At 35.1% G+C, this 14,532-nt stretch overlaps 1 protein-coding gene across 7 annotated transcripts in view; it reads left to right on the top strand.

Annotated features, from left to right (window-relative positions):
* The window catches only part of NBEA (neurobeachin), a 467,670-nt gene that overhangs the window by 277,083 nt on the left and 176,055 nt on the right, over positions 1-14,532 (top strand). For all 7 annotated transcript variants that reach the window (XM_039566467.1, XM_039566482.1, XM_039566485.1 and 4 more), the window contains one exon: positions 6,115-6,239. In XM_039566467.1, the coding sequence (XP_039422401.1) occupies positions 6,115-6,239 (125 nt within the window). The remainder of the gene's footprint in view (positions 1-6,114; positions 6,240-14,532) is intronic.

Here is a 14,532-nt window from a genome sequence, read left to right on the forward strand (position 1 = left end):
AATTGTATTTCATTTTAGTGTTCCTAAGTTTACAATTTATTATCTCTAGAATCTGGTGCAATTGCATTCAGTTGTTACTCATATTTTGTTACTTGAAAAGCCCTGTGTGATTCTGGTGAGTCAAACACTGACAATTTATGTGTCTGCTTTTTATGTTGTTTCAGTTGTTCTTTCTATGACATTGGATTAACTAAAAGCAATCAAGTATATAACTTTAGGAAATTGTGTTGTTTCATTTAGCTGTACCACATGTAGTGTCCTACTATTGCCCATTATTATTTGGATAGATTTGCCAAACTTCTCTGTCATAACTTTAAATTTATATTTTATGTTAAATCAATTCAAAAATTTAAAAATTTCTACTTATCTTTAGTTTTACTTTGTAGACATTTGACTTATTGACACTTCCATTGCTATTCTTGAGAGTTACATGGCTTTTTTCTCTCTATTTTTTCCCCTCTTTATAGCTTTATGCATGGTTAGTCTTATTTCCTTACAACTACTGCTTCTTGGTAGAAGTTAACTACTATTTAATAATATAGCAGCCATTCTAGAGTGAACAACTCATTCTGAAGAACTAAGCTTTATAAAAAAACCTAGGCAATCAGTAAATTGCTAGTCCTTGTTTGTGTATTCATTATGAATTTGTTCCTTCAGACACTATGTAATACACCAAATTCCATAATCCTGGAATTTTACTGCCTTAGAAGTTTGTGGTTTAAGTGCTACCATAGCTAAAATTAACATCTCTGTTGCCACAGCTTCCCTTTCACATCTACTGACATTACTCTCCTTTCTAACATCTCATCTATCTGAAGATTAATTCAAATTGAGAGATTTCTGTTTTCAGCTTTTGATGTGTCCTTATCACTGAAATTAAGACACAGAAGTTTCAGGAGTTGGAAATCTTTATTAAGAGTGTGTATTAAATACGCATTTTCCCAGTGCCTTAAGAAGAAAATAAAAGCCATATAAATCACTCCCTCCTTTCCGACAGTGGTGTTACCCTTTAAAACAGTTCTTAGAAAGTTCTCCATAAATTTGGTGGATCTTTAATTATTGGTCATCTTCTGTTAGCTTTTAGTCTCTTTCATTTGTAGCAAATTCTCAGTTGTCTCAGCTTTGTCCTTCATTATTAATGCAAGACCATCAGTAACATGATCATAGGAGAGAAGCTCTTGGCAGTTCTCTCTCTGCTTTTCAAAGGTGACTCCTCTGCTCCTATTCTGATGATCAGTACTAGTGTTTGCTGTTGGTTTGAGTTTCTCTGTGCTCTATTTCATCCTTATTTCAAAGTCCAAATGGAAACCCTTCCCCTTTTTTACCATCTTGTTCAATTTTCATGACATTAGGTTTTTCTCAGATTCTCATCTTTATTCCCTGTGTTTATATTTCTGATTTTTAATATTATTTACAGTTACTGTATCTATTGCAACAACACTTCTGAGGCTTATTTGCTCTTTTGTTGTTACAGAAGACTTCTACTATTTGGATCTTCTGGCAAATAAATTTATATTTTGGCTTTTTGCATAAGTATTTTTGTATTTTTTGTACTTCAAGTTTTCTTTTACTTACTTTTTTTTTTTTAAATGTCATTCATTTTCTGTCATTTATATTACATTAGGGAATATATGCTTTATACTTTCCAAATATACATATTTTTTTCCTAATTACTAAAAACACAGTCATAATTCCAAACTGTGAAAAGAATAATTTTTCTTTTTCAAAATATGTCACATGAAAGCAACCAGGACTAATTCTTGAAATCATAGATCATCAATTCCTTGCTTTTTCTAGTATTTTCCCAGTATTACAAAGACTATGGATTCTCTGAGATTCTTCCAGTTCTGTGACCCACCTCTTTTTCAAAACAACTTTTTCCCCTTCCCCCATGCCTGCAGGCTTGTTCCTCTTCATTAATATATTCAAACTTAATCTCTTCCATCTGGCAGCCCATCCTTTGGGCTGCAGTCTGAGGATCTTTTATGGACATGTACTGCTACTCTCCACTGTTTATGTTTGCCACTAGTTGCTGTAGCTGTAGGTGACATATAGCAAACTGCACCTTGTACATGAATGGGAACTGGCTTTCACAGCCATGCAGCTGCTGTCACAGATGCTGAATGCCCACAGGATGGACAAAGACTTATAATTTAGGACAACTAGTATTCATAAGTCCAAGAAAAAACCCTTCCCATGCACTTTGTTGCAGCTATGGTCATAGGAGTTAACAGAAAATCGTTTCAAAAGTTGCTGTTTAAATGATCAAGCTTTGGAGATGTGAAAAGGCAGGGAGGAATTTGCTGTGCAGGCTGACTTGACGTTCCTCTTAATTGTTTTGGTGGCAGAGCACTGCACAGTTTCTCCTCCAAGGGGGTAATTGAGCTCCCTGAAACATTTCAGTCTGTCTCAATAATCTTTGTCCCCATATACATGGATGGTGTGTGTGGTATGTAATGAATATTATGAAGAATTCTGGGCATATCTGAGTTTTAGAGCAACCTGCACTTGAGAGACTTCAAAGCTATTTGCTCCAACTTATCGAAGTCCACCTTGGCTACCTGGGTCAGCATAATACCTCTTTGTCTTTCCATCCCATGCTGGCCAAGAAAAATTTATTTGAAGTAGGAGAACATACACATCAAGCTGTCAAGTGGGCACCAGTGATGACAGTGGCAGTGAAACAAAATTTTTAATCCTCCAATACGCAGCACAATAGGTCTTGTTCCATTAAAACATGTACTTTCTTTTTCTGTAGTAACTATATGAAATACTGCACATCTGAAATTTGGGATTAATTTACAACATGCACACCATTCCAAATAATTTTTTTCATTGTTAGTAGCCTTGTAGTATTACTAGTTTCATGCCAGTTCTCATTATGATGAGAAAGGCTTATATTGGATTATACTGTAGTTTGTAAGGAAATTATCTTTGACAGACTCATCATGCAGACTTCTTTGGGTCGTGTGTTTTAGGGTGCATTTTAAATAACTGTTCAGTTGAAGGGATAGATATATTTCTCTTTTCTTAAAAGTCTTTAGAAGTAGCTCGTAAATGATGCTATAAACTTTTAGTTCTTAAAAAAAATTCCTTACATTGTGCTTAATATGCACTTCTTCATTCAAACAAGCCTGATTCAAAATGTCACTTGACTGGTATAAAATGTGGAGGAATAAGAAATTACATGTAATCTAGTTGGCTGTGGAAATAAAGCTTATTAATAATGTACATTATTAAGAAAAGTAAAGCTTATTGAAATATTGTACTTGTCACAGAAATAAATTACTAAAATTACTTGATTTAGTCAAGTCACTTCTGGGAAAAAGGCATTGTAGGAGAAAGAGATATGTGCAATTTGCAGACATGCTCTCTTCTAGGACTGACTTGTGCCTAGTACAGTGTTAGAAAATATAGTTCTGCTTAATTTACAGCCATCATTTAGAACTACCTAACAGCTACCTAAATTCTTGAAAAATCTTAAAGCCTGAGTAAAATATACAGGATTAGAATATAAGTATTTCTAAAGTACTTTAATCTATGGGCCAGACAATTTAACACTAATTCGGTCCATAGAGCTGGACTTCTAAAGCAGGTTAAATTCTTAGTTTCAGGCTGGAACTGGTGCCACAGTCTTCTACTTACTAGTATTTTTAATCTAATCTAGAGATGTAATAATATAATATTTTAGAAAAATCACACAGGTTTTTTTTGCCTTTTATTCAAATGATGAAACTCAATCATTCAAAACTTTCTGTAAGTGTAGCCATTATCTTTTGAAGTCTTCTTTCTTTCAAACAACAGGGTAGGAAAAGTATCTTGTCTTTTTGTTAATGATGTTGCTCAAAGAGTCAAAAAAAAAATAAATCTTAGATCAACTAAACTAGATTCAGAAACCTTTTCTTTAGGGTTCAGATACCATCTTCCAGTACCTGGAAGTATGTAGTAACATTGTGGGATAGACTTCTGTAGAAAACTGTAGGAAGAAACTTCAGTTCTGTTTTTAAAAGTCATATAAGTTGTAATTAGAAATGACGTTTCTATTCTTTTTTCTCAAAATTTTAATTTTTTGCCGTTATTACATATTTCAAGCTTCAGTCCCTGGTGAACTTGTAATGTTTTTCGGATCTGCAAAATAGACTTAATCCTGTGACAATTTCATCACTTCCACACTTAACACTTCATTAAAATAGTGGCTTTAAAATCTGGTTTACTTTAAACTGAGAATATACAGTATTCTTCAGACTGATTAATCAAAGTAATGAATTACCAGATTAAACACAGAACAAAATAAAAACATAGTTTTTAGTCTCTGTATATTTCTTAATTTCATAAAGTTTTTTATTCTTACATAGTTAAATCATTCTTATCAACGTAAGGGTCTTTTTTTTATTGTCAATACATGTAGTTTCAGAGAACTCTTATTTTTAAAAGGGTTTCATTAATATTTTTACTTCTGTCTTATCATGACTTACTCTTCAATGGAATTAAGAAGGGAAGGTTTCTCACCTTTCAAAAAACCACTGAAGTTTCCTCCTCACTGCTTGTAAATAAGTAAAATGCCTGTTCTGCAAGGCAGCAATAAAAGTACGACCTTCATGCAGACTTAAGGAGCATATACTGAAAATGCAGAATACAAAAAACACCAACATTGACTAAAATTTATGGTGTGCTGCTTCTGAAAATTTGTTAGTGGCTAGAAGGTAGGGCGCTAGATCCACTCCCCTTGATGCTCTGCCCTCCAGAACTGATCCAGGTCTCATGACAGCAGTTAGTAAAGTTGGACAATAACTAATGAAAGCATCAAAAAAAGTGCTTAAGTGGACTGTAAAGAATGAAAAGGTCTGTTCTATGTTAGCATATTTCTACTTTTCTTCTGGAAATGGCTACCAGCTCATAACTTCTCAAAATGAAGGCAATATAGAAAACAGTGGCTGAAGTAATAACTAGAAAAGTCTAGCAAAAATGTAGTCCATACTTATGAGTACTGTAAACTTTTCTCTCTTTTTTTTTTTTCTTTTTTTTATTTGCCTTTTGTTCATGCATCTCCAGGGTATTACAGATAGGTTGAAAATTATTGGTTTAAAGCAGTGGTTCCCTAGCTGGGGTCGGCAAGGTCGTGGCCTGCAGGATAATTTTAAGTGTATAGTGTGTCCAATTATGATTTTGGTGACAAGGATGCATCCACAAACATTTTGGGTTCTTCCTAGTGATCCAAAAAGCTTTTAAAATTTTGGATTAGAATGCAGCTTTGCCCAAATATCTTATTAAAAAGATGCCGGAGGTTTGTGCCAATAAGGTCAAGAAGTTGTCTGAAAGTGGAGCTGGTCAGTTCTTTAGAACCAAAGTTGAATACCAGATGATTATATATATGTACTTTTTGGCTTTAGTATAGATTAACAATGCCTTATATCATTCTACAGGAGTTTAATATTCTTTTGAATGTAAAAAGGCAATGTAACACAAAGATGGCCATGGTTGTTAATGGCTTTTATTAGCTGGGAGCTATAAAATCATCCTAGTACTCTGTTAGTGCTGGAATAATAATTTACCAAGACAATTACCACATGGTGGAACTTTTTTTCTGCTCTAATTCAGTGTTATTAATAATGAATAAAATTGCAATTTTCTCAGGTTGCTAGGGGCAGTGGGGAATTATTTCAATGAATATTTCAGCACATTAGTTTAATCATAGTTCCACAAAATTCAAGTGGGCAATATTTTATACTTTTAAGTTCAGTCTGCTAAGGGACCATAGTCATTAAATTGCAAACTACTGAGGTCCATTCTATGATTTACAAGCCTTGTTAAAAACACTGTAAAAGAAAGCAAGCTGTGCCATTAATACTTGTAATTTGATGCTGCATTTGTTAATGGGTTCGGTGTGATTAATGTTTTTAGCAGCAGGCAGAACATTTTGAGACAGGCAGTGCTGGGGTTTATAATACATAAATGCATGTAAAGAAAGGCTAGAATATTGTGAGTTTTAGTGATACATGTTTTTACAAGAATGTATTCCTGAAATGGGAAAGCAGCAGTGAAATTATACTATAATGTATGTAAATACAGTTCAAGCTGTGGTAGGTGCTGATGTGTGTGTTCTTTATTTTCCAGCCAACTGCATGACTTCTGGCGCTTGGATTACTGGGAAGATGATTTGCGCCGGCGGAGGCGATTTGTTCGCAATGCTTTTGGGTCTACTCATGCTGATGCTCTCCTAAAAGCCGCTGTGGAATATGGTCAGTATCAACTCAGCTTAAAAATATAGCTCATGATGCTTTCTTGATGTCCATGAATGCCTGAGAATCATGTCCCTTCTTTTTCAAGGACAGTGCTGAGAATTCCTAGGACAACATATTCTTAGAAAAAGAATTCTTTCAATTCTTACACTTTAATGAACCAGAAGACTTGAGCTTGTGAGCTGTTAAATTCCCTGATCCCGAAGGGATTCACATTATACTTCTTTAGCATTCCCAAATGCTAGTTTTGAGACACTGGTAAAAGCAACTGAACTTGTCTCTCTGGAGTGACTGAATGAAATAGGTCATCAAACTAATGTGTCATAATAGTTCCATTGGAGATATTTTGTGAATAAGGAATTTTAAAATATCAGAAATTTTATCCTAGTATGCATAATTTCAGCCAAAAGTAATTTTTCTGCAAATCATGAAATTCATAACAACTTGTTAGCAATAATAATTTTTAAGGATAACTTGTGATTTGAATAGTAAACTGAAGACATAGAAGCTTCAGTCTTAGAAACTGAAGAATTAGATGATGTTTGATTTTCATGGAGATGTAGCTGCAGTATAAAAGAGAAATGAGGAGCATGCTTGCAAATTCCTTTGTAACATATAAAAGGTTCATATGTTTGTGACTTCTGTACAGCAGACTGAACCTGAATACACCAAAATCTAAAGTGAATTTATTTCTCAGGTTTAAGCTGGGATACCTCTCTAGCATATCAAAGACAGGAGTTTTTTAAAGAATATTGTGATGGGTTTCTGTTCTTTTTTTTTTTTTTTTTTATCTGTAATGGTGAAAAGAAAATACTGTGGTTCTTTAGCATTTAGGAGTAAAAAATTGAAGTAATCATTCACAAAGCAAGTTGAACCTTTCATCTGATGTTTAACCAAAGGCTAATGTTGCCAAAAGTTCCAAATGTGATAGATATAAAGCTAACTCTGTATGACCTACACTTTTCACCAACTTTGCGGTTGTTGAGGCAAATAGCTGGGATCCAAACAAGGTTAGACATATGAATTAATATCTCTGTGTGCAGTTATACTAGCAAGTGTAACTTAATCCTTACTTAAAGGTGAAGGCTATCATGTGCAAGACTTCAAGTCATAAACTGTCCTTAAGCTGGGTTAAGAAAGCCATTTCCCCCATTAGTATAGGGTATTTCATATTTGACAAAGGGTTATTTTCTCCACATTCTTTCAAAAGATCAAGATAGAGATATTATGAGAGTGAGGTACAAAACTTTGCTAATTGCCGTGTTGCTTTTGAAAGGCAAATAATCACCAAAACCATGGACTTTATATGTATATAACACCTGTTAGTGCATTCAACATACAGTAAAATTAAAACTCAGATGTCTACACAGATGGTGCACACCAAACTTAGTGGTCACATAAAAATTAACAACAGGCTGAAGTTTTCAGAATTTCAAAAAAATTCTAGCTTTTCATATATGTATTAAAATTAACATGGAATTTTAAACCATCATGCACTAAAGTATTCATGGATTCTATCTAGATGTATTTACTTTTCAGAGGCTTAAACCTTTCAGTTTTAATACTGAAACTTTTAGCTGACCTTTCTCTGTAAGAAAACATCCTTAACACTGATGTTATTTTATGCCTCTTGATGTTACTAATGAGTTGAATAATTTATGAGGTTGTCATGTGAAAAGGATTTGGTGCAGTTTGATGTACTTCTAGCCTCTGGTGTTGGAATGTGATTAATAAAGAGCTAGAGGCAGATTTTTTTTTTTTCTAAAGGGCTTAACATTTATTGTAGTTGGTTTTTTTACTGGCTTTGTTTTGATAATTTTGTTTGGAACGGTTTGATGGTAAAATGCCCCTAGCTTCCAAAACTGAACATGACATCACACTACAGAAAGAATTTAAAGCATTAAAGAAAACTATCAAACTGCATAGTTTTCCAAAGGATTTTATTTCCTGATCTCAGATAGTTTGTTTGTGAGAAATAAAGTATTCACCAAAGCAAAATTTTTTGGGCTTTTGTTTCAACTTTTCATCTTGACTGATACCTCTAGCACAAGTAAAGCTGTTTTGAGCATCAGTAAAAGAATGGAAACATCCTACAAGTGTTTGTTATCTACACTGACTGTCCGTTATCATTTAGGATTCTGTGCATAAATATTGCAATGGAGGAATGTTTAGTCAAAGCCTAAGTCAGCAAGCTCCTCAGTGTCTACGATCAAAGGCATCAACTTAAATAAGTCTGATCAGGCATTGCAGAAGAGGGCAGCCAGTTTCAGCTGAACAAAAATCACAGAGCAAAGATGACAAAATTAATCAGTCATTTCTTTGGCAGTAAGTAATAAGATATGCTGAGGATTGCAGATGAGAGAATTATCAGATTCCTTGGAGATGTGCCAGCTTAACACCTGATTTATCTGAGCTTGTGCACCCATCAAGATATAACCTTGATAGATAAAAAAGTGCTTTACAGCTACTCTAGTATTAAATCATATTTGATGTTGGATGTATGGATACTGTAATTATATTTATATTTACAGTCATTAAGGAAGAGTGTTGGAAATGAAAACTATGTCTATGATCTATATGTTTGTTTTAGAGAAGTGAAAGCAGATGTTAAATTCTACCTTGAAGGCCTAAAAAGAGAAGTGTTAATTTTAGACAATAGTGACTACTTCCTGTAGGAAACATTCAATGTTATCTACTACTGGGAAAAAGTATTCTCTCAAAAAATTTCTGCCACAATGAAGTTTAGATTTAACTACAGTCTGTTAGTCACTTCTGGTATGCATGTTTGGATCTCCATGTTTCATAAAGTATAATATGCATGCGTATATGTATGTGTATGTGCATATGTGTACATATGAATATATGTTCAAAGTACCTGACAAGTAAAAAATATTGCAATGGGAAATTATAACATATTTTTATGCTAATATAAAACTGTGTGAAAAACTATGACATATTCCTATGGCTATATACTTAGCTGTCCTTTGAGACTGCATCTCAGTCCTAGCAGCATTTACAGGAGATTGTCTAGAGAATTTTTCCTTCTGGATTAGTCTCCTCCATTTCTAAGATTTTGATATTAGGCACTGGATTTGTTTGTAATCTGTTAAAATTACTTTCATATCCAGATTTAAAATGCAAACATAATTAGTTCAGCATTGTATCTGCTGTGCCCTTTTGTTTTAGTTAAATTCTTACTTGATTCAAAATACAGATTCATTTCTCCCTTTTGTGTAGTTGGAGGGATGCTACTTACTGCAGTATTGAAGTGCAAGCAGTAATAGAATTTGAATTGCCTGGAACTTTCAGTAGAGTTTTAATTTTATAATGTCAATAACTTAAACAGTTCTTATTCTAAGTTTAGATGGAATTTCAATGTAAATAAGTAAATTGTTACTGAAAAGAAAGAAAGAAGAAAGAAAAGATTATATAAATGATTATACACCCTACTTTTCTTCTCCAAATTCTACTATGATAGATACGTGAAATATGCAGATATGACCCAATTCACAGAGATTCTGTACATGTGGTGAAAGAACTGTCTCTTCTAGTTAATCACCTTAGCAGTTTACAGTCATTGGAGATTAGCATAGATAAGACACTACTATACCACCCTGCTAGTGAGACAGAATACTGGTCCACAAAGGTCAACTTAAGAATAAAACAGTTACTTTATTAAGATTTGGTCCTTCAGCCTTTAAAAACTGTGGCCCACAAACAACTTGTACATAGAGGGAGTACAAGAAAGGCCACATTTTCTAGTCTACACTGGAGTAAATGAGCATGAACTCAGTGCCCACATTCTAAACATATGTGTGTGTAAGCTGGTCAAATATATCTAGGGTATATGCTCAAGAATATTTAGCATGCTAAGCTGATTAGTGTGACAGTTCCTAAATGCTTAGAATGAAAAAGAAAAGAAAAAGAAAAAAAAAGAAAAATACCTTCATAATGTAATACGTTCAGGTTTTGAAACAAAGCCACAGATATGTCTTAAATGTGCGATACAGCCGCATATGGCTTTTGAACTTGCATATGTGTGGATATCTAATTAGCAACCTTGCTTCAAGGGCAGTTCTAGCTGAAGCAGGCTGTGTATGGCTCCTTCTGGCACTTGTCATTAGTGCTCTAAGTTTCACCAAATACTGTGTTTGCTCATCACTAGAAATAAATTTTCATTACACAAACACACTTTAGAAGCATCAGGTTTGGAAATCTGGAATGATCTAATCTGAAATCTGTTTTCATGAGAGCAGATGAATTTTGATGGACCTTCAGAGAATGGCAAGAAGGACTCCTTCAGGCTGCTGAAGGACCAGAGTATTTAGCTTCAAGCAAGCACTGCTGTAGAAGCAAGGCTGTGTGGGTTCCTGCTATGAAAATGAGGGTCTGAAATCCATGAGAACTCATTCTCAAACAAGGGACTGTCTTCAGAATGGGGCATCTGGTTGTCTCAGAGACCCTAAAGGAAGATTCAATTCTTTCAGGGTCCTCAATGTTAGAGAAATACCCCAAGATGAAATTTCAGAAACTCTAGCTCTAGAGCAACCCCACAGTGCTGAAAAGTCCAAAGCAGTTGATTTCCACAGCTCCTGAGTTCCATCTCATGAACTGCTGGGCTCCCTGCCTTCTGCAGACAGTTTTAGAACAAGATAGAGGGAGGTGTGTCCAGAGAAATTGGTAAGAATGTACGCACCAAATGTTCTAGAAAGATAGGCCAGTGTTTTGCAAACAAACTTACCTGACCTTTTCAATTGATAAGACATTTGAAGAAATCAGAATGTCCCATGAACTGGAGATGCTCAATTTCATCATCTCTGTCCAGAAGCTTTGCTGTAAAATCAGTGCCTTATTCTAGGAAGTCTGAATGTGCACCTAAAAGCTACTCTTCATTTCCATCCCACATTTCAGGTTCTATACTTTGATATGTTAGGTTGTTGACACTAATGACATTGCTAAAAACGTAAAGGTGTCTTTTGTTGGTGAAAATACTATCATTTTTGCAACAAATTCAAGACTGCCTGTCAAAGTTACTGTATAAATCATATATATCTAAAAGAGTTGATTTACCTTTTTCTCAGCTTCATAAAGTTCTCAGATGTCATTATCCTATACCTTATCTTTTTTTCTGTGCATGTTGAAAATGCCCTGTGTGTTTCCGGAACAGTTTCAACAACACTGATTTCCGAACCAACCGTAAGAAAACGTATTTTTTTCAGTAACTGATTCAAAACTGAAAGCAAGTTGAAGACAACTGATAGTGAATCATTACTTATCAGAGTTTTGCTAGCAGGCCAACTAGGGGCATAAAACCCAGTTACTTTCCTAGGTGTATCGACAGTGAAAGCATTGCATATGTACCATGTGAGAGATTAAAGATCAAATTATGCTTTCACTTTTGTCTATGAAATATTGCTTTTTTATATCTGTATGAATAGTTTTGTTGTCAAGGTTGAGTTTTATAGATCCTTTTGTTTGGCTCTTTTACATTTACTTTTACTTCTAAAATGATCCAGACATCTTCTGGTTGCCAGTAACAGGAACAAACTAGTTTTTACTGTCGTGGTGGTCAAACAATGGACAGATTGTCCAGAGATGTTGTGTGGTCTCCATCCTTGGAAATACTGAAAACCAAAAAGTATTTATACACAACTATGTGGCCCCCTTGAGTCTTCTCTCCTCAAGACAAAGAAAGACTATCTACAGAATATCTGGATCGATTTAGTAGTAAATGTAAAAGAATATCTTTGTCTCTCTTCTACTGGGGAGCCCAGAACTGGATGCAGAAATCCAGGTGTGACCTCACCAAGGCTTAGCAGAGGAGAAGGATTACCTTCCCCAATCTACTGGCAATACTCTGCCTCATGCAGACCAGGATAACATTCCCCATTGTGTGAACCCAAAGTGCAGAGAATATTTCTCTGCCTGTTTTGAAGAATTTTACCCCCCTGAACAACACAGCTTTTGACCTCTGTCCGTGGAAAAAACTGCCTACTCTTAGAGAAGAACTAGAAACACATGTAAATTAGGTGATAGACAACTATGTAAGATTGTCACAGGGTGAAAAATTTAGAGGTTTTGGGTTTGTTAATGTAATAAATAGATAAAAACAAAAAACATCAAAATGGAGGATTGCTGTTGTTCTCCAAACCTTCTTCTTTGACTACTCCATATTCTGCAGCAAAAGTAGTTTGGGATGATTGGACAAAGAATTCCGCAGTTCCTGGCTGTATTACTAAATAATTGGTAGAAAAGTAAAAATAATGTACATTTTTAGTAACCATTGGTTGATTTACCTTTAAAAGGGCCGTTTAATCTTGATAATGGGGCTTTCTCCTGCCTTCTCTGCTTTGTGCTATGTCTGGATCACGCTAGTGACTCTTTTTCTCTGATAAGACTTAATAAACAACTATCTAGAAGCAGCGAAGGCTGAGAGTCCCGCTTGTCTCTGGAACTCCTAGCAAGGACTTCAAAGATCTCTCCCACCAGGAGAGGCATAATTATGGCACAAACAGTGTCACCGCATTGCTGCAAGGGCACACTGCCAGCTCATGTTCAACCTGGTGTCCCTCAGGAGCCCCAGCTCCATTTTCGCAGAGCTGCTTTCCAGCTGGGTGACTCTCAGCATGTCCTTGGGCTTGTTCCTCCCCAGAAGCAGGACTTAGCACTTCTTGTTGAACTTCATGAGGTTCCTGTCAGCCCACTTCTCCAGTCTGCTGAGGTCCCTCTGGCATATCAGTCACTCCTCCCAGTTTCTTGTCATGTGCAAACTTGCTGAGGGAACTTTGCCTCATCATTAATGAAGATGGGAGCAGGTATAAAATGCTTCTAATATCAATTTACTCATGTTCAGTATAATAGTTATTACTACTGAAATTGAGTTTTTTGTGGCTGCATACACCAGGACAATATTTTTGTCTTTTTTTTCCCCCTTAGTTAACACACTATCCTGAAAATAAGTCACACACACCCCCACAATATAGTAAAATACGTTGCTCTGGGAAAATAGAGTGTGATCCTTATCTAAGATAATTTCCCAAAGTGGTATTTTTTAAGTAATGCCTTAAGTAAGAATACATAAGAGCAACTGAAGAATGAAAGCCCTTTACAAAAAAGAAACCTTGTTCCCTCACCCCATTCATGCACACTTAATTTTAGTCTGTAAGTAAACACAAGATGACCATTAATTGTAAGCAGTTTTAAGAAATAGAACTGACTTTATGGGCAGAAAAACACACATACACGATGTTCAGTGGTGAGCATTTTTGAACATGTATACAGTCATTAAATTAACCCATACCAATGCTTCTATGTGCCAAGTCCTCTTTGCTCTTCAGTCTTAATGGCGTCATGCTGCCATGTGAGACAAGCATGTGAACATTTCTGCTTCAATTGAAGCACCTAAAATGATACTTCTCCTATTACAAAACTTCCTTTCAGTACATGAACTAACTTCTGCATTGATTGTGAAATCTCTGGTGTACTCTGAATGAGTTTATATCTGAACCGTGTGCCTGAAGGAGTCACAATAATCTGTCTTTTTTTTAAGCACAACAATTTAAGATTTCCATCTATGGCCTTATAATTGTAGCCCAACAGTGCCATCCACTGCTTCTCCAAATAAACTTCCAAATATTTCATCCTCACAGGATTTTAGGGACAATATTACATGATAATTACATCCTCTTAATATTTTATATGGTAATTGCAAGACACAGTTTTGTCTAAAGAAAGTCTAGAAAAAAGCTTACGTTAGGTACTAATAGAAGGATCTGCAAAGCAAAATCTTAATAGTGATAATAATCTAATCTAAAATACTAGATTTAACTTGGTCTTCTTTATAACATTTGCCACCCCACTCCCCCAATCATAAATATGTTCTCATTAAATATATCTACTGTTATGGTGATCCTTTTTCTTATAGCCCACTGTAATGTAATGAAAGGCACCTTCTAGATGTAAATGGTAATGGAATTTGCTTAGGTACAGTACTGAACACTGCTGTGTTGAGTTGTACTGAGCACTCAGTGTCTGAGTTTCTGCTCTCTGACTAGGTCATGGAAATGAGTTGCAATTGCATCCTATCAGTACTTTGCAGTCTAAATATCTTCTGCCTGTTGTATGTTATTTCTAGCATAGGAATTTTTATTGCAGCTTTATAATGGTTTAGGTGCAGTCATTTTTTTCTAATTATTTCCTCAACTCTTGAATGTCGGAATCTCTCTCTTGACTCAAATTCAAGTTTTTCACAGAGCTAAGTAGGATATGAAAACTTTTCTCTCAAAACCTCCAT

The sequence above is a fragment of the Corvus cornix genome, chromosome 1 (assembly GCF_000738735.6).
Source record: "Corvus cornix cornix isolate S_Up_H32 chromosome 1, ASM73873v5, whole genome shotgun sequence".
Taxonomy (NCBI): domain Eukaryota; kingdom Metazoa; phylum Chordata; class Aves; order Passeriformes; family Corvidae; genus Corvus; species Corvus cornix.